We start from the raw sequence: 27084 nt of genomic DNA, 5'->3' as shown, positions 1-27084 counted from the left end.
CGTATGCCTAACGTCCGTATGCCTAACGTATTTATGCCTAATGGGGTACACTCGCTTTAACTTGTCAGTACGCCTAGATAGAAGTTTGCAGTCTTCAGAAAAGTTGTTCTGAACAACAAGACCTATCGCATCTTATTCGAAAAAATCACTAACCACTAGTACCATTTGATACTAATGGCTTGCTTAAGTCGACGTCTCGACTAGATAGAAGGTTGCTGTCAGCACGTCCTATTGTATCATGGATAGCTCAATTCATAATCCTCACACCAGGCGGCGCGAGTATACGATTTGACTTATAAATACTAGCTATAACTTGAAACCTCAACTAGATAGATGGTAGCTGTTTATGGCAAAGTTGATCAGATTCATAAGACCTATTGTGGTGGCCAGGCGTAGGTGGTGACAAGAGTGGTTGATGAAATTTTGTATTTCGGTTCCATTGTTAATGCAGATTACCAATATGTATTTACCTCAATACCCCTAAACAACCTAATTGGACGAAAGCATAAATCTTCTTGAATTAAGAATCTATTAAATTGAGTGTAATCTACGGGTAAACGAATCTCTAAAGCCTAACAATTCATCTGGTCTAATAATGGTACCCCCACCTAATACGAAACCTGGCTACGCCCTTTGGCGCGAGACGAGACGGTGCCGGTGCGCAGTGGTTGGGAAAGATAAGGTTACAGGTTGACGCGAGGGGAAAAATCTTTCAGTCCATTGAGCTGGAAATCGATTGGAAATTGAGTATTAATTTTATCTTTGATTCATCGGTGGTGCGGTGGGTAGGTAGTATCAGAATGTGGATGCCGACGGAAGGCAAGATTTCGTTTTTTACATTTTGTGCGGTCGGTTGAAAAACCGTTGCAGGGGTAGGGTTTTTGATGGAAGAAAAATAGGGAGAATCACCTGGTGTAATGCATATTCATGGGATAAAAAGGTGTTGGTACAGCTATCCGGAATGTGAAAATTGATTTTGGGTATTCCATCGCTGGTGTCTGTAATCGAGTTTTGCGATAACACTCAATGTTAAACTTTCTACCAAATTTTTGTTGCGGGTTCTTACAGTTTGATTGTTGTACATACAGAATATGATTTTTAATTATTAATTAGTAAGATTGGAAATGTACATCTTAAACCGAAATCATAAGAAATTCAAAATTGCGTATTTGATATAAATCGTAATTCGAAAACGTCAATTTAAAACGAAATGATGCCTGAGACAAAATTGTAGAAAAATCCTTTACAAGAAAAATATACACGGGTAAATTAATAAAAGTGTTTTCAAATTAAATAACAAAAAATGAGCCCCTTAAATACTATTAGAATATTATGCATTAAAAGGTTATGAAAAATGCTATCTTCTGTGAATATTTCATGCTGGACACTTAAAAATTAGCAAAAGTCATTGAACACCAACTTTTGGCAAAATGTTTGAAATTATTGTTTATATTTTTCTGTTAAATTTTGCGCAGAAAACGATTTTGAAAATTCAAAAGCATTCAGAGCTAAATTTTACAAAACAAATTTTAAACAAAAGTTCAAAAATGTTGTCCAAAAGTATATGTTTAATGATTCTTGTTTGTTTTTAAGTGTCCAGTGTATCTGCAAATATCTAGTATAAGAATTTAATTCCTTTGTCTGTTGACTCCCTTTATTAGTATATGTTTCTCTTGTTCCCCCGTCTTGATGAGTCTCATCGTCATAATCGAACTCCAGAGGAATCTCGAACCGCACTACCGTTCATACGCTCTGATGAGACAATGAAACCCCACCCCAAGCTCCTCCCCTGATCCTATCCTTCGACAATGTACCACTCTAACCTCGGTTAAGCCGCAGGTGAGAATTCTGTTATAAACAATGAACAATGAATTATCGGCTCCGTTAAGCTAACGCGATTGAGCCTTCCAAATAAACGAACGAGATAAAAAAAATGTCCAACTTGAAAACTTCACAGAAGTTAGCATTTTTATAAGCTCTTTAATGCATAATATTAAAAAAAATATTTCAGAGGGTAATTTTTTGTTATTTAAGTTATAAAAACCTTTAACGGATTTTAAACCAAAAATTACTTAAATGTTTAACCGTGTTTATATTTCAGAAAAGGACGACGAAAAATTTCACAAAACACGCGATGAGCAAGCACTGTGATTCTGGAACTCTTTAATATGAAGGGGAATCCAACTTGTGAATACTTAGGCACTTAGGGTTATATGTTATGGTAGAATTTATTTGTACTCTGATTGATCCACCCATCGATGACATGTTCCTATTGTTGACATAATTTAAAGATTGAGAAAACCGAAATTTTGAATCGGGATAAAATGCAATAACTGGCTGATTGTACATCGGCCAATCCAACACAGAATATGCAATTCATTCAACTAGGGATAATTCGATAAAGCCACAAAGATCTGCCCTACACCGGAATGAAGTCATCCAAGCCTAGCAATCGCATCGGATTCGGGAGGTAAACCAAGCACGAACACACCAAAGAATGGTGCTGCCAAGCACACCGCTGCTGTTACACGTACGAGTGAGCTCATGTCGTTTACCTACACTGTTGTCGGACGAGTTCAAGCCGTAGGAAAAGCAAACAACAGCAGAGTTCTAAACACACATGTGAAAAAGGCCTATGTGGCAAATGTATACAATTACTTGAAACGGCGATTTCTTGCGCATTAAGATACATCCAGGCAAATCAACAGCAGCATTTGGCCCTTTTCACACGTTTGTTTAGAGATGTAGAAACCAGGAATAAGCGAAAGAATTGCCTTTCAAAGCAGTCCAGTAGTGCCGAGGATAACTGTCTTGGTCGGTCGGTGGGTGAAAGCCCACTTGTTGTTACAAGGACGTGTTCATGCTTCTTCCCCAGAGCACGGAGGTGCCACAGAGCCAGAGATAAGCTTGTCACCATTTATCGACGAAGAAAATTGACCATCTCCATTCCGCTGCTGCATGGATAATACCATCGATGTATTGCACTTGATGGTGTATCAAAGTTGAGAATCACGTAGAAAAGAATACTTGGCACACCAAGCCAGCAGAGTCGAGTTGCGTCCTCCGGGGATACGACGAAAAGCCATTAAAAATCCAGCTACTTGTGAATAATTTAGCCCTTGAGAGCGGCACTGGGACAAGGGCGGATAAGGCCATTTCTTCGTGGAACTGATATTGCAAACTCAATATGTCGCACCATGTACTTTGCACTAGAAGTAGGAAGCCATTCGCATTCGCAACTGGTACCTATAGGATGGATTGTTGTTATCATCGTGCAACTCTGCGGGGGAGTCTTGAGTGGTTTTGCGAATTGGGATCCCACCAACCTTCAAATGAATGATTGATGATGGAAGGATCTGATTCCCATTTCATTGCACCACAGCACTGCTTTGATGTGACAGAGTGTCGACCCAATTGTGTTTACTCTTTAGCCTAAATGATATTTCACAAAAAGTGTCATTTCGAAATTAAAAACTGTCTGGCATTCATGAAACGAAAATACGATAAAGTTCCCCAGCAGTCAAATGTCAAAGTTGAGTGCTTTATGGAGAAAAAAGTTACATCTTCCATACCCAGTAAACAGAGCCCGATGCATGCACCGCATGCGATAATATGCTATGGGAAGCAAGACACACTTTGAAAAGCTGTTGTGAGAAAATCTCTGTAGCTGAAGGCACCAAAGAGCAGTTCCTGGTCAAATAGCAAAACAAAAAAAAATATTTGATTCGACCTTCTCCGATTTGCATGAAACTTTGCATAATTGTTTGTTATGGCCAATCATTTATATTTGCACATTCGGCATTTTTTTTTTTTTTTTTTCAAAATGTCGTATTTGACATGTTTCAATCAATCGTTGGTTTTATTGGATTTAATTTTTCTCTACTACTTTGTCTCAGACATCATTTCGATTAATAGTAACGTTTTCATGCTACGATTTATTAAAAAATGTCTAAGGCACGCCATCAAAAAAAATACAACAATCAAAATGGCCGAATTTTAGTACAAATGTGTATGATGCAAATCGGAGAAGGTCGAGTCTGATCGATTCGTCATTTAGCGTGGAACGCTTCAAAGGAGAAAAAAAAGCTTCATAATGTTTGCCTGCTGCCATCGTGCAGATCTATTGAAAACCGGGGCCTTTTGTGTGAACTTTGAAAATATTTCCCTCTCCTGCATCCCTCCAGCCCTGTCCTGGCCGGTACAATTGGATGCATTTCCGAGTGGATGCACGTACGAGTATGTTTAGTTAGAGAGAAGCTTTCATTTTAAGCACTGCAGCAGCTGAGGCAAATGCCAAAGTTAAACGGATTCAATTTCCTGCTTCCCGGACTGGAATTTCACCCTGGTGCAGGTGATCAAAGCACTTCCTTTCAATTTGCTCGCACTAGCTAATTCGGATAGGCTGTTGCCATCAAACCAATTTGCAGCTATAATATGTTTCATAGGAATAGAAAAATAAACAGCAGCGTTGGAAAACTGAGGGATTCAAAATCTGAAACTTTGCAAAGTATATCGTTCCCGCTCCCAACTAAAGCAATCCTATATCATGTGTCTTCCCACAACGCAAGAAACTGTTCCTTCAAACAATTGAGCAAATATTGTTCTTTCAAATTAGTTCCATTCGAAATATATGAGAGGGAACTCTTGCAATATGCTATCCGTTGCTCTCAATCCGTATGGGTAGATAAATGTTTGCCAAAAGTCATTCAATAATCGATTTGTCTTGCAGAACGGATACTTTTGACGAAGGATTACTTCTTTCGGCAACATATTGGGGGTGCAATTTAAAAAAAAAAAACCAAAATCGACCGCGTTACGAAAAGTGGTAAGGTTTTGACCACTTATAGCTCTGTCAATGGCGGATGGATTTTAATTCTAAACAAGCCAATCGATTGATAATTTTTCTACAAAGCTGGTAAAATGAATACTTTATCAATTTTTAATAGGTCACTATAGAAAATTACACAAATGTCCAACTTTTGCAAAGGTGATCAAAATTATCATCGATTGCATGCAAATAGTGGTTTCCCCTTGGGTTTCCCTAACATAGTCGCCAAATATTGATACCGAGCACGTAATCCTAGGGAAATCTTAGGATAGTCTCAAAGGAGAGATATCCAAAGGGACTTCTTAAGAAAGTGCATAAGACTTTTCGGGAAAGTTTATAGGTCTTCTTGAAATGGTCAATAAGGCTTCTCGATAAAATTAAAAAAAAAACTTGTGAAGTCCATAGGGCTTCTAGAAGGAATTCATAGAACATCTCGGGAATGTATACACATTTAAACAAACCTGAATTTCAACCATCGCGTAAGTCGTTTAGTTTTGAGCTATAGTTGCAGGGTGGCCACAGAATTTTTATTTTGAAATTCCCGGTTTTTTCCCGGTTAAAACATTAATATTTTCCCGGTTTGCCTCAAACAAAATGAAAATAACTAAGCAAGTTTTCGACAATTTTCATCCACAAAAACAGAAAACCAAACTCATAGCTGAATCCAGATGAAGATACAAAAATAATAGGAAAATATGTTTATGTTCCATACAAAATGGTCGAATCAGTTTATATTTAAAAAGAAATCTTAATATTACACTTTACTTTCTCAGCTCTTTTAGTTTAACGTCCAAAGCAGCAGCCTCTTTCTCTGCGGCTGCCAAAAGTTTAGCCTTTTTCATTTCCAGCTCTTTTATTGCTTTGTCCGCTTCCCTCTTTCGGCTAGCTTCTTTATCGCTTGCAATCCCCTCAGCTCGCTTTGCATCCAAAAATTCCTGGTACCGACCTCGGGCGTTTCGACAGTACTGAATAAGCTGCTTGTCCACTTGAATGTTAGTCACACCACCAGCCGCTAAAATCCCAGGCTACCAGGCTTTCCTCGGATTGATTTACCACCAGGCACTCCTTGTTGACGGAAAATCCGCGCTCCTGGGCTGCATTTCCGTGAGATATTATCAATATCTTCTTGACAAACGATGCCAAATTCGGAAGCTGTTTTCCAGAATCAGCAATTGCCTTCAACCAGAAATGATCGACCCGTGTCTCCTGTGTGCGATATCCTGAAGCAATTAACTTGAAGAAGGCCATCGTGCAAATTTGCGAATATTCATCCTTCACCTTGTCCGCAACAGCTCCAGCCAAATGATCTTTCTCCACCATATGTTCCAAACAAAACTCAAGTCGTTTCTTGGCTACATCTGGGGAGTTTGAAATGACAGATGGACTTAAACAAGAAATATACCTTGTTAGAGCATATAGAAGTGGCGAACGATCGAGGAGTTTCGTCAAAAATGCAACATAATAGTTTTTGCAGTCGTTGCGAAACACCAAGAGTTGTTGTTCAGACATTTTTCCACGGATTCCTTCCGCTTTGATAGCCGCTTTTACAGCAAATCCCACGTCTACTTCAGCTGATGCAAGAAGGTTGTCCTGATTTAAGTCAATCTCCGTTAGCGCTTTAGGTTTCTTTTTAAGGCGGTCTGGCTTCACCACTCTCTGCATCGCATTTTGAACTAGGCTTGTTAGTTCATCGTACAAAAAGGGAGAAAGTGGTGCATCAACCTGAAATTCTTTCAAAAATTGTTCCACATTTGCCGCTGCAGCTACAAAAAAGCTCAATTTAGGTCCAAAGAGCTGATCCGATACCGCTTGGGACACCACTGAAAACGCGTTGGAGCTGTAAACCGCCTTAAAGCTTCTCCTGAAATCGGGATGACTTTCTTTTCGTTTTGACTCTTGTTGAAATTTTACTGCCTTCACATATGTTCGCAGATGAGGAAGCATATCTAGAGCTCGTTCTGCTACTCGCTGGTTTTCCACCCACCTGACTCCGCAAAATTTGAGCGGCAATATGGTGCTACCAGTAACTGCTATAAAGTCAGCACGTCTTAGGGGAACATCTTTTAGCAGGTAGTACAACGACATCAGAAACTGATCGATCTTCCAGTCCGTTTTCTGCATACCGCTCTTGAACGAATTATGCACTACATGAAGACCGCAACTGCCAATGATGAGTAGACTGAAGGAACTGCTCTCACGCATCTCTTGCAATTCGGAGGACAGATCGTTAAGTAGTCGCCAGTTCACGTTGGGTCCATCCATAGACACCTGAATAACTTTTTTCAACAGTCCGGGATATGCTTCGGAACACTTCTTGATCCCACTCATCAAGTAAATCGCTCAATCATCGACAATATGAAAGCTGAGTCTACATAACTTGTCTGTACTTCCTGCTTGTCTTCATCCCAAAAATGAATGCTTACATCAAGTTGCTGCCGTTGTGCAATTTTGTACAGTGCTTCGTCGAATCCAAGGACGACCTCGGAGCAACTTTCAACTTTGGTCAGTAAGATCTTCTTGAAGTAAGGTGCCAGACCGTGTGTGATGAAATAACCAACTTTGGTGCGGCTCATCTCCATCTTCGAAGCAATTTGGCTGTCAGGAAACATCTTCTGGAACAGAGCAACACTGGTACCTGCACTACGGTATGAACCATGGGTGGCCACAGTTTCAAGTGCCCATAAAATTTCAGCGGACGTCACCGAATCGTTTAAAAAATACTTTTTCATGACAGCCTGATTGGCGCCTACTGCCACACATTGTGGTATAATCAAGCGTGTTATTTCGGAACTTACCATTCGTTCCAAATAAGCTGCTGATCGGCAAATTTGAGCGACGTGCTGCAGCCTGATGTTGATGGCCTTTGCTTTTTTCATGACTCCCAAAGGCCACCCTTCCCATCGTATCAATTTTGAATGATTTATTGCACCAGGTGCATCGAGCAGCAGTCGGTACTTTGGGATCCGGCGCGCTCCATGGATAATCCTTCTCATACCTCGTCGAATATTTTGTAGTCATGGTTATTTGCTCCAACTTTCTCAAATTTCACTACTCTTATTTGATAGTTTTACACTTATAAACACAGATGGAAAACGCTTCTCACTTTTTTCAATGCAAATGCGGTTTTGAACAGGCCAATGCTCGCGAAATGAATGAAAAAAACACGAAGCTTTTTCATTGACGAAGGTTGATAGCTCGTCGTCGGGTCGGTACGTTTCTGAACATACCAATACATGCGAAGAGCCAAACGTGAGGTGAACGAAAAAGCTTTTAAAAGAGAATGTCGAACGAACCCGATCGTTCGCATAAGCAACGGAATTATTTACAAGCTTGTATACAACATTGCTGATTAATGCGATTTCGCGCTTAAATTTACATGACATATCATGTAAATTTACGCTAAATCTAGCGTTAACAACGTGTACGCTAGACATCGTAGAAATTTTCATGATTTTTTAAACGTTATAGGACTTCTTGGGGAAGTGACTTCTCGTTGAAGTCCATTTGACTTCAAAAGGATGTCTATAGAATTTCTTGTGCATTTCCAAATGACTTCTCTGGGATGCCAACAGGACTTTTTCGATAAAAAAAACTGACAGGTATAATGTGTTAAACACATATTTAACATTCACTTCTTGTAGCTTACAGGTACAAAATATCATTATATAATCTCATGACTTCATAATTCCGCAAAGTGTTGTGAAGTGAGTGGAAGTAACCCTGTCCGTAAAATATTTTAAAACCTCGATAAAACTTGCAATGCTACTTGGGTACAGACTACTCCTGGAAGTCCATAGAACTTTTTGAGGAAGTTCATAGAACTTCTCGAGGAAGTTCATAGGACTTCTAGGGAACATTGATTGGGCTTCTCGGGGTTATAGTACTTTTTGAGGATATCTACACGACGTGGTGTCCAGAGCCTTTCTCAAGATAACCGTAGGTATCCTTGGGGATATCCAGAGTGTAACATTGGTCGTAAAGAAGTGACTTTAGTGACTTTGAAGAAATAGTGACTTTAATGAATTTTTAGGTAAAAATTTACTTTTTAGTGACTGACTTCAAAATAGTGTCTTAATCATTAAAAAGTGACTTTCTACCAGCCCTGAACCTTGTATTAGCTATAGCTAACTACGCTATGCAGGGTATGGAATTGATCAAAAAATACTACGTCATTTCCACACAGAATTTCTCGGGGAAATTCATAGTGCTTCGTGGGGATGACAAAAAAAACTTCTCGGGGATTAACAGAGAAGTTCACGGGACTTCTCAAGATAGTATATAGGAATTCTTGAAGAAGTCCACAGGATCAATTGAGCTGAAACCTTATTCACAGAACTACAACTATGTTCAATTTATCGATAGCAAAATATCAGATTTGATGAAGTATAGAGTGCCGTTCAAAGGGATTGAAAGCCATAAGGAGGCTTCATTTCATCTCGATAGTCGACGTTACTTTCATTGAAAGTGATGAGCAAAGCACCGACGAGAAAATTCACAGCCATTTTTTCGTTCTAAGTGTGTTTCTTTTTCATTATCGTTTCGTGCTGATAGCCTAGCTAGGAGTTATCAAAATGGTGTGCTGAACACGTTGTATGAAAGAGATAAAACTCGAGTTCATTTTAGAGCTATGAAAATGTAGAGCCTTGATCACAATAAACTAAAACTGTAAACGGGTGAATTTATTAATGAGCGACTCACTCGATTCTGAGCCAATTAAGTTCAGTTATCTCGCATTCAATCTGGTTGCACTTGGCAGCGAACTTTTTTTTAACCATTCTCGAATTTTCTAGCCTATTTTGTTCTACTGCCGTCTGTGCGGGGTCCACGTACAAATTCATAGCTTTGAAGAAGCTGAATTTGTTCAGGAATATTTTAGCATCCGAAAATAATATATTCAAACATTGTTTCTCATATTTGCCAAAATTTAAATATTTTTTTCGTTTCTCAAAAAAACAAAAATTTAATTTGATAGCAGAAATTAAATATCATTCAAAGGATGATATGAATAATGGGTCTTAACGCGTCAGATATCGAATCGATAAACTTGACCTGCTAATATCGATAACTATTCAACCCTACCTCCAATACTAATTCTAGCGCTCAGAATCATAAGGGCCAACCTGCAATGACAGATTATCTTCATATAATTTCTCTTTTGTTAAAAACTGTAAATTTCTCGGTGCATTTGCTGTTGCTTCTACTAGCCAATACAAGATTTAGTATAGGACAAATTTCGGAAAATGTTATCAAAATAATAATGCAGTTATGCTATTATGATTCTGAACGCTAAAACTCAATGATTGTGCACGCACATTAGACTGATGCAAAATTTTAAATTTTCGCTCCACAGTGCTCAAATGGTTCCAAATTGGGCCCTGATTAGCCTCCCAAAATTTGAACTCATTTAGTTAAAAACTGACTTGGCACAAACCATTTGAAGTTTATATGGGATTTACTATGGAGAAACCATAATTTCAGTTCATATCTATCTCAAAATTCACCAGTTCACTCTACTTAAGAAAATATAGCTGAGCTTGTCGAAAATTTTCTCAGCTACAACTTTGTTGAAAACCACTTTTCGATCAAATGTAAGGAACAAAAAATATTAATGATTCAAGTCACTGATGTCTTATGATTATGCTCAATCAACTGTTCAGCAGGCCACATTGGTGTTTATGGGGCGTAGAATAGAGGACAAAAATCATGGCTACTATGTGACACTGCAGAATACAGTGTTGCCCACAATACAGTTGCTTAATCTTGCCATAAGATTATCAATCTCTTAAAAAATTAATAACTATTTAATTTGACGTTTGGCTGAAAAATGATCTTCTGCAAAGTTGTAGCTGATAAAAATTTCCATAAGAATAGCAATAGAATTTGGCAACAGTAATATGTAAAAAGGCTAGAAGACAATGAACAAAAAGTTTTGTTTTGCCATTTCCCATGTAAACTTCAAATAGTTTGTGCCAAGTCAGTTTCTTATAAAATGAGTTTTCACTTTTGGAGGCTAATCAGGACCCGATTTGGCACCGTTTGAGCACTGTGGAGCGAAAATGTCAAATTTTGCATCAGTCTAACGCACATTCTTCATGCATCTTTGCAAATTGATTATTTCCCTATGTTCATCCAATGGTGAACAAGTACTGAAATTGGATATTACATCGGAACATACTGTTTCCACGCACGTCCTCTTACTTAATCATCAAGTGCGACCCGAAAGCAACCTTCACCAAGTCGTCCATAGATATATTTATTTGTGAAACATGATAGGGGATTACTACGTTTGCACGGCGGACGTCATTGTAACCACATTCAATGCCAGTTCACCGTCGAAATCGAATCGAATCGCAAATGTCCCGGCGTCAATCAGGCAAAGATACGGGGAAAGAAACGTTAAAATTAAAATTTCCGCCAGCGTCGTAGTCAACTCATAAACGGATAATGATGCACTTTTGGTCAGAGCGTGACTACGCCGATAAGACATTCTCCTATCTTTTCTTGACGTACTTGCTAGGTCCGAGGTACTACGTGAACGAGATACGCTGGTAGAGAAACTCGTGTTAGAAGCTACCACGCATTGTGTTGACAAATGTCCAAAATTCTGATAAGATGTAGAAATTAGATCTGTTTCCGTACTTGCTTTGCTGTAAGATTCTGTACAGCAAAAAGCAAAAGTAGGCATATGATTTTCTTATAGCAACTTACAACAAAGGTAAAGAAGCAAGTACGGGAACAAACGTACTATCGACGTGTTGACAAATGAATGTAGAAATTACCGACGGAAAAGTGAGTAGATCCCAGAAAATAATTAAATATTTTCCCATCGGACGATCATAAGTTAGCTAAGGTGAGCTTATCGTTTTATTGTCAGGCGTTATGACAGGTGTCGAGTCGGGAGGGAATCGATATAATTCCATTAACAAATTGACCCACGTTGTTGGCGAGCTCGCAGGCGGTAGAAGAAGTAAGTAAACTGATCTGTTAATTGCTTTAAGCTAGATGCAGATAGAAGTGATATAACGGAAATTGAAATCCCTCCTATAAGTGCTGTTGATCTGAAGTCGATTTCTACGTGGGTGGCATCAGTCAACTGACAAGTCATCACTGTTAATGGGAAACTAAGCTTCGTTATACCAATTCCAAAGTACTCATTGCGATATACAAGGAATGCTATTTTAGTTTTATGTCTTCAGGAAGCATACACGGCCAAAATTTTACCGCCAAATCGAATAAGAAATAAGCAATATCTATTTTCGATCCATAGTCGTTACCAGTTGTGGGTATCAGTTGCCATAGTGCGAATTCCGCCGGATCGGATACGCCGTAATTTATTTACGCCTATTGAATTGTGATGGTGCGGAGAATTTGGCGCAAAAAAAAGTACCACCTAACCAAACAACACGTCCAGTAGCAATGTTCTATTTATTGAACCGAATGATAAAAACCAACGTCCCAAAACGATTCAAATACGGTGAGTTGCTAAATTCGTCAACTTTAAATAGCCTATTCATGCGAATTATTTCAGCTATTGTCAGCGGTGACCGGTCAGCACTGGCCATTTCTAGGACCGAAATGGAAGAATTGCTCTCGAGTGGATCCATACCGTGCCACTGGCTTTGCCGTCGTACCACGAAACGGTCAATATCACATGAAAGCAAGACGATACCGACGGCAATAATGGCGGCGGCGACATTTTGACAAATTGATGTGCGGACGAACAAATTCATCGCAGCAGCAAATACCAACCGGACCAAGCCAGCTGCTGACCTCCGCACGCTTCTCCCGTGTCCCGTGAAGACGACGGCGTCAGCGCGAAGACGATACCCTCCTGCTGATATGGCGAATATTTGACTCGTGTCGTGGCGGCAGTCGGGAAGAATTCCACTTAATTAAGCTTGTGTATGGATGTTAATAGTCTTTCAATTAACGTAATACACCATGGGCTTTTGTTTGTGTATGTTTGTGCGCGGAGAAATCTGTAGGTAAACAACATTTATTCGTTACATGATCTGTCAAATCAGTTTGGTTGTTCCGGAACAAACATCACCAAAATATCATCCATGGCGTACGAATTCTGTAGAGCAGTTAGAGAGAAGATGGCTTGTTGACACAAATGCATGGAAAAGGTGGCGAAGGAACGCATTGCAGTTGGGGAATAGGATGATATCTTATTTGGTAGAATCTAGAAGACTAACCCAGGGCTGGTAGTGCTGATGCGATTTCAAAGTAGTGACTTTAGTGACTAAAATTTCGGAAATAGTGACCGAATAAATAAACTGGTAAATACTAAATAAGTAACCATGTAAATATATGGTAACTTAGAAATTCAAATACGGTTTGATATTGAAATAAACTTTTTATGTCATGTAAATTCCTCTAATTTAATCGAATCTCACAACGGAATCTCCTGTGAAGAGCATTTGAAGTGATTCGAATAATTTACTTTTGCTTACGTTATACATGATGACTAGCAAATAGTAATTCTAATTTTTTTATGATCTTGAATTTGATTCTGCGTTCGAAATCTTTAAATATTTGATATATCTAGATAGATTACTTCGATAATTTGCTATGAACTTTTCACAGAATTTCTTCAGAATGATCTAAAGGACTTTTTTAGAATAACTCCCCTTCTCTTAAACTTAGAGGCAAATAAACTTTTACAAGCATATGGTTGCATTATTGAAATCCTTTGCAGAACAATCCACAAAATGCTTGGAAATAGATTACTTTCGTATTTAGTTGGAGGAAATGCTTAACATCAAATATCAGAATTAAAGTTGACATTTTATACGATAGATGAGGATGAAAGTAAAGAGTTGATAGTTCCGTTATAGTGTGGCAGTGTGAAATTTGTAAAGTCAGGAATCCTTATTGCCGGTATCCCTTATTGCCGGGCTATCCGCGAATAAGGATACCCACAGCTTATGGGATTTTCACTAATGGAGGCTGTAGTGGATTATCTCATTTGTTTCAATACAAATACAAGCCTGTGCCATTGGATTCAGGTTAAATTGGGAACAACGCCGCTAGAGGCGCTTCACTTTTATGTTATTTATGACGGGCGCTATAATATATGGATCATATTTCCAAAATAGAATAATTCGTGATCCTGGCCATATAGAAAGTTACTGTCTTCAGCAAAGTTGTTCAGGTGACCAAGTCCTATCGAATGGTGGCCATATTAGTTCAGAACTCTCTCACTACGCAGCGCTAGTGTGCATGTGCAATTCCTATATAAACTGTATCTCGAGAGCCTGACCATATAGAAAGTTGCTGTTTTCAGCACAGTTGTGCAGGTGATCAAGTCCTTTCGGATGATGGTCATATTAGTTCAGAACTCTCTCACTACGCATCGCTAGTGTGCTTGTGCAATTCCTATATAAACTGTATCTCGAGCGCCTGGCCATATAGAAAGTTGATGTTTTCAGCAAAGTTGTGCAGGTGATCAAGTCCTTTCGGATGATGGTCATATTAGTTCAGAACACGCTCACTACGCGGCACTAGTGTGCAGGTGAATTTCCTGTATAAGCTGTATCTCGAGAACCTGGCCATATAGAAGGTTACTGTCTTCAGCAAAGTTGTTCACGTGACTAAGTCCTTTCGGATGATGGTCATATTATTTCAGAACTCTCACACTACGCGGCGCTAGTGTGCACATGAACTTCCTTAATATGTTATGTCTCGAAAGCTTGTCCATATAAGATGTTGCTGTGCAATGTGAGAACAGGAACCGGAAAAAGGATGACGTGTAGAGGCCGGAAATCGATGTCAGATGCCATTTTGGAATCCAACATGGCGGCCATCGGTTCAAGAAAAACTGTCAAATACCCTACAATATGGATATTTTTGGAAAGGGGACGACGTGTAGAGGCCGGAAATCGATGCCAGACGTCATTTTGGAATCCAATATGGCGGTCATCGGGTCAAGAAAAACTGTCAAATACCCTATAATACGGGTATTTCCGGAAAGGGAACGACGTGTAGAGGCCAGAAATCTATTCCAGACGCTATTTTGGAATCCAAGATGGCGACCATTGGGTCAATAAAAACTGTCAAATACCCTACAATATGGGTATTTCCGGATAGGGAACGACGTGTAGAGACCGAAAATCGATGTCAGATGCCATTTTGGAATCCAAAATGGTTGCCATCGGTTCAAGAAAAACTGTCAAATACCCAACAACATGGGTATTTTCGGATCCCAAGTAACATTGCAAGCTTTATAGAGGTTTTATAGCATTCTACAAGCCTAAATCATGGTCTATAGAACCCTCATAAAACTAAAATTGCTACTTGGGATAGGAGATGGCATGTAGAGACCGGAAATCGATGTCAGATGTCATTTTGTAATCCAAGATGTCGACCATAGGTTCAAGAAAAACTGTCAAATACCCTACAATATGGATATTTTTGGAACGAGACGACGTGTAGAGGCCGGAAATTGTTGCCAGACGACATTTTGGAATTCAAGATGGCGGCCATCAGTTTAATAAAAACTGTCAAATACCCTACAATATGGGTATTTCCGGATAGGGGATGACGTGTAGAGGCCGGAAAACGATGCCAGACGCCATGTTAAAAACCAAGATGGCGGCCACCGGTTCAAGAAAAACTTTCACTGTGGTATTTTAGGATAGGAGATGACATGTAGAGACGGGAAATCGATGTCAGATGCCACTTTGGAATCCCATATGGCGGCAACATGTTTTCTATGGTCACCATAGCCGGTCGAACTCCAGACGAAACTAGAACCGCACTACCGTACCGTTCATAACGCGATTGAACCTTCCAAATAAACGAACTAGTTAAAAAAACATGTTTTCCATAAATAAGGCTTACCAAGAATATTGCGTATAATTTATTTTGTATAGCGTATCACTGAGCAAGATCGCAACGTAACGTGGAAAATTCCTCAACACAATAAAACGCTTTGATTTGTTTTGTTTTTTTTTTTCTATCTTAAACTAAAGATTTATTCCTGGACCCTTCTACAGTGAATATGGATGATATTTTCATCAACCACCTGGTGCAGCAGAAATCGAGTTAAAACTAAATCAACTCTCCGAGGTCGAAAGTTTCTGCACATTGGACAGCAATGCTGAACGGAGTGCAAAAATGCAAGATTTTCTAAGGGAAGTCGAGACCCTTCTCACGGAGTGGAAGAACGAGAGTGACTAGAATGCATAAAACATGACAGCGCTGGTTGGTTCTTTGTTATCGAAAGAGAAAATAAAATGTGAAATAAATCAAAGTGTTTTATTGTTTTGAGGAATTTTCCACGTTACGTCCATTTTTTGTCATGGAACCTAAAATTACATTTCATTAGTTTCTCTTATTATATCGATTTGAATAGTTTTCTTTTGATTATATTTTACATGATGACCAGAAAATATCAATTTAAAAAAATTTCGGGTTTTTCTGGAGTTTTGTAAATTTTACTGGTTGTGCGGCATACGTTTAAACCAATGCATAAACCAATGAATCCACTAGGTTCAATAGGGTTAACTACAACTGCAGTATTTTTCGTAGATTTTGAATTTGTTTCTCCGTTCGAAATCTTAAAAAATGTTTATGTATCTAGCTTATTATTCTGATTATTCACCAGAAATTCATCGCCATGTTCTCAAGAACTTTTTCAGAATCATCTCCTTAGAATTCGCATGCAATTAACCTCAGAAATTTCTTAAATTTCTGTTCTGAATGATCTTGGACCATGAATTCGTATTCTCTTTAGAGTTTCCATGGTATTTCTTCAGAATTCTCAACAAAAAATCCATCTCAGTATACTCTTGAAACTCTTATCACAGTTCCGTTTTGATTCTATTGGAATTCTTCTTGGAATTACATTCGAATTCTTTAGGATTCTCTTGGAATCAGCCTCAGAAATCGCCCCAGAATTCCTTTACTATTCGCTGAGTTTGGAGCCCTTCGGAGTTCACGAAATTTGCTTAAATAATTTGTCAGAACTTATTTTTAAAACTTATTAGAATTTGGACCATGAATCACCATCCAATCGTCATAGAATTCCTTTCAGAACTCTCGTTACAATGCACATAGAGTTCGTCTCTCAATTATCTTGGAATTCTCCCAAAAATTGTTTTGGAGCTGAATTTTGCGTTTTTAATCATTTATTACGGATGTCAATACACGGTGATAAGGAAGTGATACTCATAATAAGAGCCGTGATTGCCGTACAAATCAAATGGGAATCACTTCATCGTGACGACAAGTGACAAGTTTTCACCGTGAAGCCAAAAGTGAAGCTCGTATTTGTCAGTCTCAGGGCCGTTTTTTTCAGCTCCTCTTAAGCCTTAAAACGGTTTTATGATTCAAGCGGAGGTGAACAAATCGAGCCTCAGAGCACCTAAATTTACAAGAGACTTTCGTAGTGTGTAGTTTGGCATGCTTCTCTGAAATATCTTGGTATCATCCGTAGATTTCCTTTGATATTCACTTCAAATTTCCTTTGGAAATTGCATTGATATTTCTAGATAATTCAATAAAGACTTCTGAAAATCTAGCACAGACCAATATCCTTGAATAGTTTCCAAGGTGCACAATTTATTTTCGAGAAAAGGAAGTTTACTTTCTCCGGTTTGTCCTCGAAATTCAAAACTATTCCATGTTTGTTTCCAGGTGTTTTCAAATTTCTTGAATGTGTCCGGTTATAATTGTTTATTTTTTGACAGATATGCATATTTCGTCATAACTACTGTAGACTTCCTTAGTGCAAAGTACTCAATTTAAACATTTAGATGATATTTTTCCCTATATTGGATGGGAAAAGGTGTGTGATAGTGTGGTGTAAAAAGTGACTTTTTAGAGACTGACTTTAAACTAGTGACTAAGCCACTAAAAAGTGGCCTTCTACCAGCCCTGCACCCAATATTTTGCAACCGCCTTTCCTTCCTCACACAGCAGCGAAAACCCCCAACAACCACCAAACACACTTTAGCTGCTCCGATTAGAGGGATCTGAGCAGAGAAAAAAAAGGACTGCGACCACTTTCCTTCCCCAATCACTCGCGGCACAACGGCTCCCGTTCACTAGTACACAGTCTGAAAGCCGCAGCGCCAGCCCCTCACCGAGCGAATCAACTCACGAAATCAGAACTCCAGCGAGCGAAAACAAACGCGTCTAATAGCGACCACGGCACGCTTCGATTATGTTTTTGAAACACAATCTCAACGCACAAACACGACGCCATAGCTCGGCACGAGCTCAACTGCTAAACACGAACTTCTATAGAAGTTATGCATGATTCAGAACCCTAGAACAATAATTCAAGATTCAGAATATATGATGTTACTGAAGATAAATCCACTCCAGAATTATCATGTAAAAGTGAATAACGAGGAAGATCAAGTTGGTTAAAATGTTTTGAAATTCTTGAGAAGATTCCTTGGCGTACTTTGATTTATTCTATTTTTTTTTTCTTTGATTTGTTTACCGTCGATCTTGTTTTCCTTACTGAGTACCAATCCTACCGACGCAAGGGAGGCAGCTCCCACACCTGGACCCTACCTATCGACCCATCAAACTCGTGAACCGGGGACCAACGGCTTTACTTCCCTCCGTGATAAGAGATTGTATGCCTCAGAAAATCCCGGCGGCGCCGACTGGGATTGAACCCAGGCCTTTTGGGGTGAGAGGCAATCACGCTTACCACTACACCACCGGTGCTGCTACACAGCAACAAAACAATGTTGATATCACATCAAAGTGGATGCACTTCAATCGTGTCGAAAATTTGGTCTAATGTTACTTGCCAAAAAGGACAAAATTATCATTAATACAGTTTACTGCATTTGTTTATTTTTGTTGCCATAAAAATTACCTGAGATTTTCGACATTTATTTAAGAATTTATTGATGCTTGATACGAGAATTTCAACATTCCCTGATAGAGTTGGTTGGAAATGCTAACATGAAGCTTTAGTGTGATGATTTATTAGCTAGAGAATGATCTTTAGAAGAGGGTAGGTGGATAGTTCCGTTAGAGTACGGCAGTATGAAAATTGAATAGAAGTTGAAAATGAGCGAAGGGCCATTAAAGCGACAGTTTTCAAGATAGACGCACATTTTTGCCTGTGGACTTGGAGACATACTTCAAGTCCCCGCGTACATCGTACGGGCTAGGCAAAAATGTGCGTCTATCTTGAAAACTGTCGCTTTAATGGCCCTTCGCTCATTTTCAACTTCTATTCAATTTTCATACTGCCGTACTCTAACGGAACTATCCACCTACCCTCTTCTAAAAAAAAAAAGATCATTCTCTAGCTAATAAATCATCACACTAAAGCTTCATGTTAGCATTTCCAACCAACTCTGAAAATCGTTAACTTCGCGTATGAAGTAACATAAAAAACACTTTGAATTCCCTGATAATTCCAAGTTTTTCCAGATAAAATAAGATTCCCTGTTGATACCTTTTAAAAATAATCCCTCAGACACATTTTTGCTCTGGCCAGATAAAGTTGTGACCATTTTTAATAGGTATGTTCCCGAACTTGTTTTTGTAAGATTCTGTACAACAACAAGTAAAAGTATGTTACCGTACTTTCTGAACCAAATTATTTTCTAACAGCACCTCACAGCAAAGGCAAAAAGCAAGTACGGGAACAACCGAATGTAATATAGTGGCAAATACCTTTTACAATAGAATATCATATCGACATACTAGCCGTGATAGAACTTTGAAAAATATTACGTATTTTGTTGTTTTGGCCAGGGATTATTTTTAGCGCAAAGGTCTACTTTGGTGCAAAATGCGCAATAAGCAATCGAAATGATATTTTTCTCCATCCAGTCTTCATTTGTTGTACAAGAGACGCATTATTTTTACGTCTGTCTTCATTATTTTCTGAGATTCGGATTACCTACGACGTTTCACTATCCAGCGTTTGTTGAACAATCCTCAAACTTTCTACAGAAGCAACGCATAGAAAAAAATGCGCATCTCAGAATCAGATCCCGACAATAAGCGGGGAGACGTTCAATTCCCTCCGAAAGTAAAAACAAAATCTACAAGCTATCATGTGACTCCACTAGAAGAAGAGCAACGATGTGTCTACTGTGAAGGTTGCGTGCACGGCCCATTTATTGCCACGCCGCCGTATAACAGCTACCCAATATTTGTCACAATCAAGTCAAACCTCGGTGAAAACTACTACCTTCCATTATAATCAATCATCGTACGCCCGTCAAGTACCCTCAATCAGACACCGTAATTTACTCTCATTCACAAACAAATAGATCATCATCATCGTGCGACATAGTTTGGATGTGTGTCTTCTTCTTTTTTTTCCTAACCTGGCTCATTTTGTAGCGTTCGCGTTCGTGACGTTCGGTGACGTTGACGTAATGAAGCAATTCGGAAGATCCAACCAGCTCAGTCGAAATTCTTCCTCCCAAATGGGTCGCCTTTCGTTTCTACGAAACGAAACAGCTGCTGCCACACGTCTTAAAAAAAAGAGTTTTCTTCACACTACTTTTCTTTCTGACACGAAATCAGCATCCACCGGGGCCGGAGCAGCGTCAGCTGTTCAGCAGATTTCTCGGTGTAAATATTACACTTTTATTCACGGACGAGGACAAGCACGACAGTTGCTGTTTACACTACACTGTAGTAAGGCTGGCACTTCTCCCTTCACTTGACAAAAACAAAAAAAAAAACACAACTAACTTTTCCCACTTTTGCTTACTCCCACTCCTGCTCGGATTTGTCGTTGTCCACTCACTTTGCCGTAGCCGTCGGTCGTGCTTGATTCCACACTTAAGACTTTATTTTAATTTTCAAGTGGAAGAGCTATTTTTAGGGTTCACTCTCAGTTTTCTCGAGTGGACGTTGACTTTTCCTCTCCGATATCCGACAATGGCATGACACGGGCATGAAATCACCTCCTCTTGGGTTGTGAAAACCTGGAATTTTAAAGGACTGTTGAAAAACTTTGCCCACTTTGTTGCTACCTCGGCGGTGGAACAATTCGCACTGACCAACTAATTCAATTAGTTCACCCTAGCACAATTTCAGCTACACTGGTCGATACGATAAATCTATTTCGGAAAACCACGACGTACTTTCCAAAATCCTTCAGCTCACAGATGCGGGGGTAATTCACTGTTCCCGTTTTTCACCGACCTGTGTAAATTTTATGGTGGTGTAATGATTCTTCCCCGACTGTTCCAATTTCACCGCCAATTTACCATCTAAATTAACTACGTCGGTACTTGGCTTCCGCGGGCGGAAAAGATAAATATTTACTAATTTACTCTCTCCCTCGCAATTGCTGCGCGAGGTTATCTTCCCTTCTATCAGCGTTACGATTCAACACCAGCCCACATTCGTCTCAGTACCTGCGGGGGGGACCATTCGGGAATTTAAATCTTTTTCACGCGCGTGCAAACGCAATATCGTGTCCTGGCTGAAGAAAAATGTTCCTTAATCTAACTTTTGCTAACTCGAACAGCGAACAAGCAAGCTCTCCTTCGGTTAACTGTTACCGCTAAGAATCGCGCCAAACGACTGAAAAGTGTAGCACGGGTACGGGAAAGAAACTGAAATATGTCTCAAGCGACGACGGGGCGATGCACTATGGGAACGTTCCATACAAACAGGTGGCCAAAACTATGTTCGTCACTTGAACTAATTGTTTGGACGTCCGTTGAAAGTAACTTAAAGACTGAGACAATACCCATACAAATTTTGCTCAGTTTCGTAAAAAATGCAGTTACTCAAAGCTTTGAAACTGCGTAAGATAGCTGAAACCACCTCTCATAGTTGCACCTATGTTTAGACTCAGCTCTTTTATAAACAGTTTAGAGGACTTTCCCGTTCATTCTCATGTAACATCACATAAATAATCTCAGTGTGAAATTTCATCCACCCTGTCGAAAAGGTAAGGTTTCAAGCAAAAAAAAAGGTGTCTGCTATTGTTTTAGGAACTGAACACAATACGGAAAATTCGCTCTACATCTATGATTTTTCAGTTTTTTAAAACTTTGATAACTTTTATCTTCTGCTAGTCATCAAATTAGGCAGACATATGATGAGGTTATTTTAGGTAGAGTATTTACTTTGAAATGGTGTATACCTATATTTTAAATTGGAGATGGTCTGTTTTTCGATTAATGTCCACCATAGTGCGATGGTGAATGCGATGACGATGACTGGGAGGTACTCTATGTGATACTTAGCTGCTCCTGCGTCTATAGTAGGTACAGGTATGTTTGTAGTAAACGAAAAAAAAAAAACGACACAAGCAGTGTGGACTTGGGTCTTGGAGTTGCTTCTGGATGGACGTGAAGCAAAGGGTGGTTCTACAAAGCGATACATGTGGGGTCGTCTGAATGAAATAGTAGCACCTTCGAGTTTACTACAATTTTATGCAGGGTGGGGCAACTGTATTTTTTTTTTTTTGGAAATTCCAGGTATGTTCCCGGTTTTCTTGACCACAATTCAAAATATTAATAGTTTTATAAATCATGCTTTTTAAAACTATTGAAAATGTAACGTTTGCATTTAAGAAAATGGACAAAATTGTCGATTGTTCATGGGTTTACCTTCCCCTGCACTGACGAAACTACCCATGCAGCATCAATCATAGTAACCCATGAGTCAGCAGACAAAATTTGACAGCTCTATCAGTCGAACTCTATCCGTGATGGCAAAAACAGTGAAGCAACTCCGTTCAGAAGTGTGCGCGTTCAAAGATACGCCCGTTCCGGCATCTACATCATCTTGGCACTATTAGACAACAATCAGAGCATCGAAAGAAAGCCCGGTTCCGGACGGCCGACGACCCTGAGCGACAAGAAGCTCCAAAGGATGTTGAAGAGTGTGGTTACATCGGGGCTACATCGCTGCGTGCGCTTGGCCGGGAGGTCGGTGCAACCGGCCAAACAGTGAAAAAGTTCCTGACGAACATGAAAATACATGTCAGGAAGCGGAAGTCACGTCCACTGGTTTCGGAGCTGCAGGCAATGACGCAGCGGCAGCGGCTGAATAAGATGGTCAACTCGTTTTTCCCGGCGAATCACGACGTGGCGGTGGTGATGGACGACGAGACCTATCTCGCCCTGGATGGCAACGACTGGCAGGGCACTTCGTATTTTACTTCCCCCACGAAGGAAGTGAGCTCCGAGGTGAAGTTCATTGCACACACCAAGTTCCCCAAGAAGGTGCTGCTGTGGCTGACAATCAGCGAGAAGGGGATGTCAAAGCCGCTCTTCTTTCGCTCCGGACTGCCCGTGAACGGGGAAATTTATAATACGAAATGCCTGCCGGAAGTTGCGTCGTTCATCAAAAAATTCCATAAGGGCGAAGACGCGGTGTTCTGGCCGGATCTGGCGTCGGCCCACTACTCGAAGCGATCGTTGGAGGAGATGGAGCGGCTGAATATCGATGTGGTACCCAAGTCGGCGAACCCGCCCAACGTCCCCCAGCTGCGTCCCATCGAGAATTTCTGGGCCAACCTGAAGCGTAAGATTTACTCCAACAATTTTGTCGCGAAAACTGAGGAGGAATTGATAAATAAAACACCTACACGCATGTTTTCGTCCGCCATGGCGAATGTTCCGGTTAACTGCCGGAAGGCCGCTCGCAAGGGCGTAGAATTTTTTTGCAAGTAAGCTTTAACAATTACCTTCTATCGGAAATTTATCAAAAGAAATTATCTGTCTTAGCCAAGGGGTAAGTCACTCAGTATATTGTGCCGAAAATATATTCGCCACAGCTTGGGAACATCCATCGGCACATTTTCAGCATACCTTCGGCACAATCTCGTAGGCATTAGATTGTTTATTGAATAAAATAGGAGCACTGCTGGACAACTGTCATTGAAGTTGTTCAGAACATTACGTGCTGTTTGACTGTATGTTCAGGAACATCTTCTAATTGAATACACCAGAGGAACTCAGACCAGCAGTTCACTTATAGATCTAAATACGAAATGTAGGTTCCAGAGTGGGCTCAAGAGAAAGAGGCAGTTGATCAGACCTCATTAGTACCCTTAATTTAAATAATGCTGCAATTCCCACAAAACAAACTAAAGAAGTCTCTTCATCACCCTCTATAGTTGGTCTCCAACAATGCTCCCCATTGGTTCCAACTTTTTCCGGCCGAAAGGCTAGGTTTCTGGTCTGCCTTTGCCTTTGGCTTGCCATTATAAAACACTAAAACACAGGACTTCTATTACCCTAAGGATCACAAAAAACCGAAATTTCGCACACTCGCCACTTCCCGCGTCATCCTCAATCCGATTTATCCTTGCGATTTCGAACCAAAATATTCAAGGTGTCTGAAATACCGGGTTGCCGGAATGGGTGTTTTACAAACAATCGCAGCTTGCTCTATGACCGGCACAATCGACATACTTGCGGCACACTGACAAAAAAGATGACCCAAGATTGGTGTGCGGAGTGACCTACCCCTTGGTCTTAGCTTTTTTTTATCACCATCCGAAAAAGTCAATTTTTTTAATGGAAACGTTATTATAACATATTTACAGATTTTACTAAATTTTTCAGTTTCAAAACAACACGCTCTGAATTATGTTTATTCTTACCCTTCGCTGAAATTTGAATGTTAGGGGAAGAGGAGGTAAAATTGACATACAGGGTAAAAAGAACATTTGATGATTTTAAGTGCTTATGCATTCAAATATCAATCAAGTCAACGCACAGGTCTTATAACAATGTACCTTTTATTTAATTCACATTTACATATTTTAAATGACCTCACCGTTTTAAAAATCAATAGTTCATGTTACTCCCTGTTCCCCTACTAGGAATTATTAGTTTTGAATTGCTGTTTGCTGGAAAAATTATGTTTAGCACGGAAAACTATACATTTCTGGAAAATTCGGGAAAGCACTGATTATCTATTCCTAGTTAATTAGGAATTGGTTTAAATTTTGGCAAATAATGAATTAAAAAATCCAGCGGTTTGAATCAACAAAAAATCAAAAAAAAATATCTTATTCAAGCACAATTTTGATCCCAACGTGATTTTAAGAACAGATATTTGTAAACAACGCTGGTCTATTAAAGCTTGGCAAACCACTGCAATTTATTTAATCCCGTTAAATTTAGATGGTTCTGTATAAATGTTTTAATACAGATTTCAATTTAAATTATTTGAAGTTCTCTAAAATCTAGTTCAGTGAAGTCAATTAAGTATTAAAACAAATTAGAAATACATTGCACTATGGAGAATCAGGTGGCTAATAAAAAGAAGATTGACATTCTCCGATTCTAAATATGTGTATACCATATCATAGCAGATTGTCTAGCTAATAAAATCTAAATATGTGTCTGCATAATTTGATGACTAGCAGAAGATACCACTTATCAAAATTGAAAAAAAAACTGAAAAATCATAGATAAAAAGCATATTTTCCGTCTCGTATTCAGTATCTAATAAAAATTGCAATACACCGTTTTTTAGCTTGACGCCTCATTTTTTTTTGTTAAATTACATGAGAATTAAGATAGAAATTGTGGATTTTGTGTACAAATTAATTCGTTAATAAAAAGGTCCTTTAACAGGCTGTCGACTCAATGAAGTAAACCAAATTCCCTGATATTCCTTGATTTTCCAGTCGTTTAAAAAAAATCCAGGTATAGAAAACTATTAACAACTACTAACCAGTGTAACTATAATTCATAGCGATGTGTGAAAAAAAAAACTTTTACCATCTTGATATCAATAAGCAAAACCGACTTGCTTATTCACCGTAATGTTTTCATCACGTTCATGATCCGTTTCCTACCTTACTCCATGTTACGAGCAGAGGCAATTTTCTAAAGGCACAAATTCTACTGCTTCCCTTCCATTTAGCATTTGAAACACTTGTTTTTAATCCCGTTATACAATATATTCCTTGAGCTTATGTCGAGACCTCCTTCGGGATAGTAAGCTAGTTCGCGATCGGGCTCGGCAACCATCTCGGCAAAAGATCGAAACTCAGTAATCCTCAAGTAGACAGTTGTAAATAGTTTAGAAGAAGGAGGAACGTGGAGCCAGAACAGGACCACCACCTTAAGGGGGAATCAAATTGGATCTATTCTCAGAGTCAAGCGACACGAATGACTACACAGAATAATATCCACACTGAAAACTCAGTTGTGAATTGTCACTTTATGGAGAAATTTCTAAAAGTGCATAAGTAACCTACCCTCTTAGAAATTTCTCAATATGAATGAGTAAAAGTGACTCACTCTCTGATTAAGATTCGTTTTCAGTGCATCACCATTCGAATGTGTCGTAGTTTACATTTACAATTACCTACATAGCCTTAGAATCTTTTTTTTTTAGATTATTTTTGAGATTTTTAGTATCTCCTCCATGAAAGGTGGGGTCTCAGAAGGAGGACCCCCAACAGAGTAGTTTTTTACAGCGTTTACTTCAAACGAAAATTGGTTCCTGGCTCGATCGTACATTTATACAACATATTAAAGACACAACATTAAAATCTGAACAAGACAGAGCTCCACACCGGGGGACCCGCTAGGGCCCCCATCAGGCATTGTATGTAGTCTACACTGGCTTGACGAAATAAACAAACAAAATTGAGCCCAAAATATTAAGAAATTTCTCGCCCATGTGGAATTAAAAAAGACTAAACTTTAAAATACAATGCAGCATCCTGTAAAAAGCGCTGCCAGTGTGGAGGGATCATCACCCAGCATGTCGCGTATGCTATTTGGAAGCCCGTGGAATTCCCGCAGGTTCTGATACTGAGGGCATACGCATAGAATTTGCTCGATTGATGCTGGAGTTCTACAACCGACGCAAGTTCTGTGGAACGGAGTTCCGCCGAAATTGTGCGAGATCTTTATGTGACCGGTCCTCAAACGCAACGCTGTCTTCTGATCCCGCTGGTTCAACTGTTCTTTCCATTTCCTCGTCTTCCCTTTGGATCTGATGAAGAGGGAGCGGTTTTGGACCCACTCTGCGTCCCAAGATTCCCGTACTTTGCTCACGATCCAGCGCTTGACATCGTGTAACGGTACTTCGTTGGTATAGCGAAAGGGCAAATAGTCCTGCCCCAGCCAGAAAGTCATCTTCAGAATTGCCTGGTATTTCGCAGTGCCCCGGAACCCAGCAGAATACCGTGTTTGGTGGCGCGGACTTCATCGTCGCCTGTACCCAGGGATGAGTCGGGGTCCCCCGGATGTCAGGGCTTGTATGACGCTGTGCGAATCCGTTGGATTCGGTCGGTTGGAGAGCGTTGTAGCAGCGATGAAGAT

The 27084-nt window shown here is 39.6% G+C and overlaps 1 protein-coding gene across 5 annotated transcripts in view; it reads right to left on the bottom strand.

Annotated features, from left to right (window-relative positions):
* Pka-R1 (protein kinase, cAMP-dependent, regulatory subunit type 1) overlaps positions 1 to 27084 on the bottom strand; it is a 173369-nt gene that overhangs the window by 42650 nt on the left and 103635 nt on the right. Inside the window, exons 1-2 of one of the 5 annotated variants that reach the window (XM_065230545.1) lie at positions 20830 to 21381; positions 20146 to 20754 (exon numbers count right to left, since the gene is read on the bottom strand). The exons of 3 other annotated variants lie outside the window; for them this stretch is intronic. In XM_065230545.1, the coding sequence (XP_065086617.1) occupies positions 20146 to 20154 (9 nt within the window). In that variant the 5' untranslated portion in view covers positions 20155 to 20754; positions 20830 to 21381. Of the gene's footprint in view, positions 1 to 20145; positions 21382 to 27084 lie in introns of those variants that run through there. One more of the 5 variants, XM_065230544.1, reaches the window with a different exon arrangement.

This window comes from Ochlerotatus camptorhynchus, unplaced genomic scaffold, assembly GCF_037179485.1.
Source record: "Ochlerotatus camptorhynchus isolate MF236.1 unplaced genomic scaffold, CSIRO-AGI_Acam_v1.1 ptg000330l, whole genome shotgun sequence".
NCBI lineage: Eukaryota > Metazoa > Arthropoda > Insecta > Diptera > Culicidae > Ochlerotatus > Ochlerotatus camptorhynchus.
The sequence above is the reverse complement of the archived record's forward strand: the minus strand, read 5'-3'. Positions and strand labels throughout refer to the sequence as shown.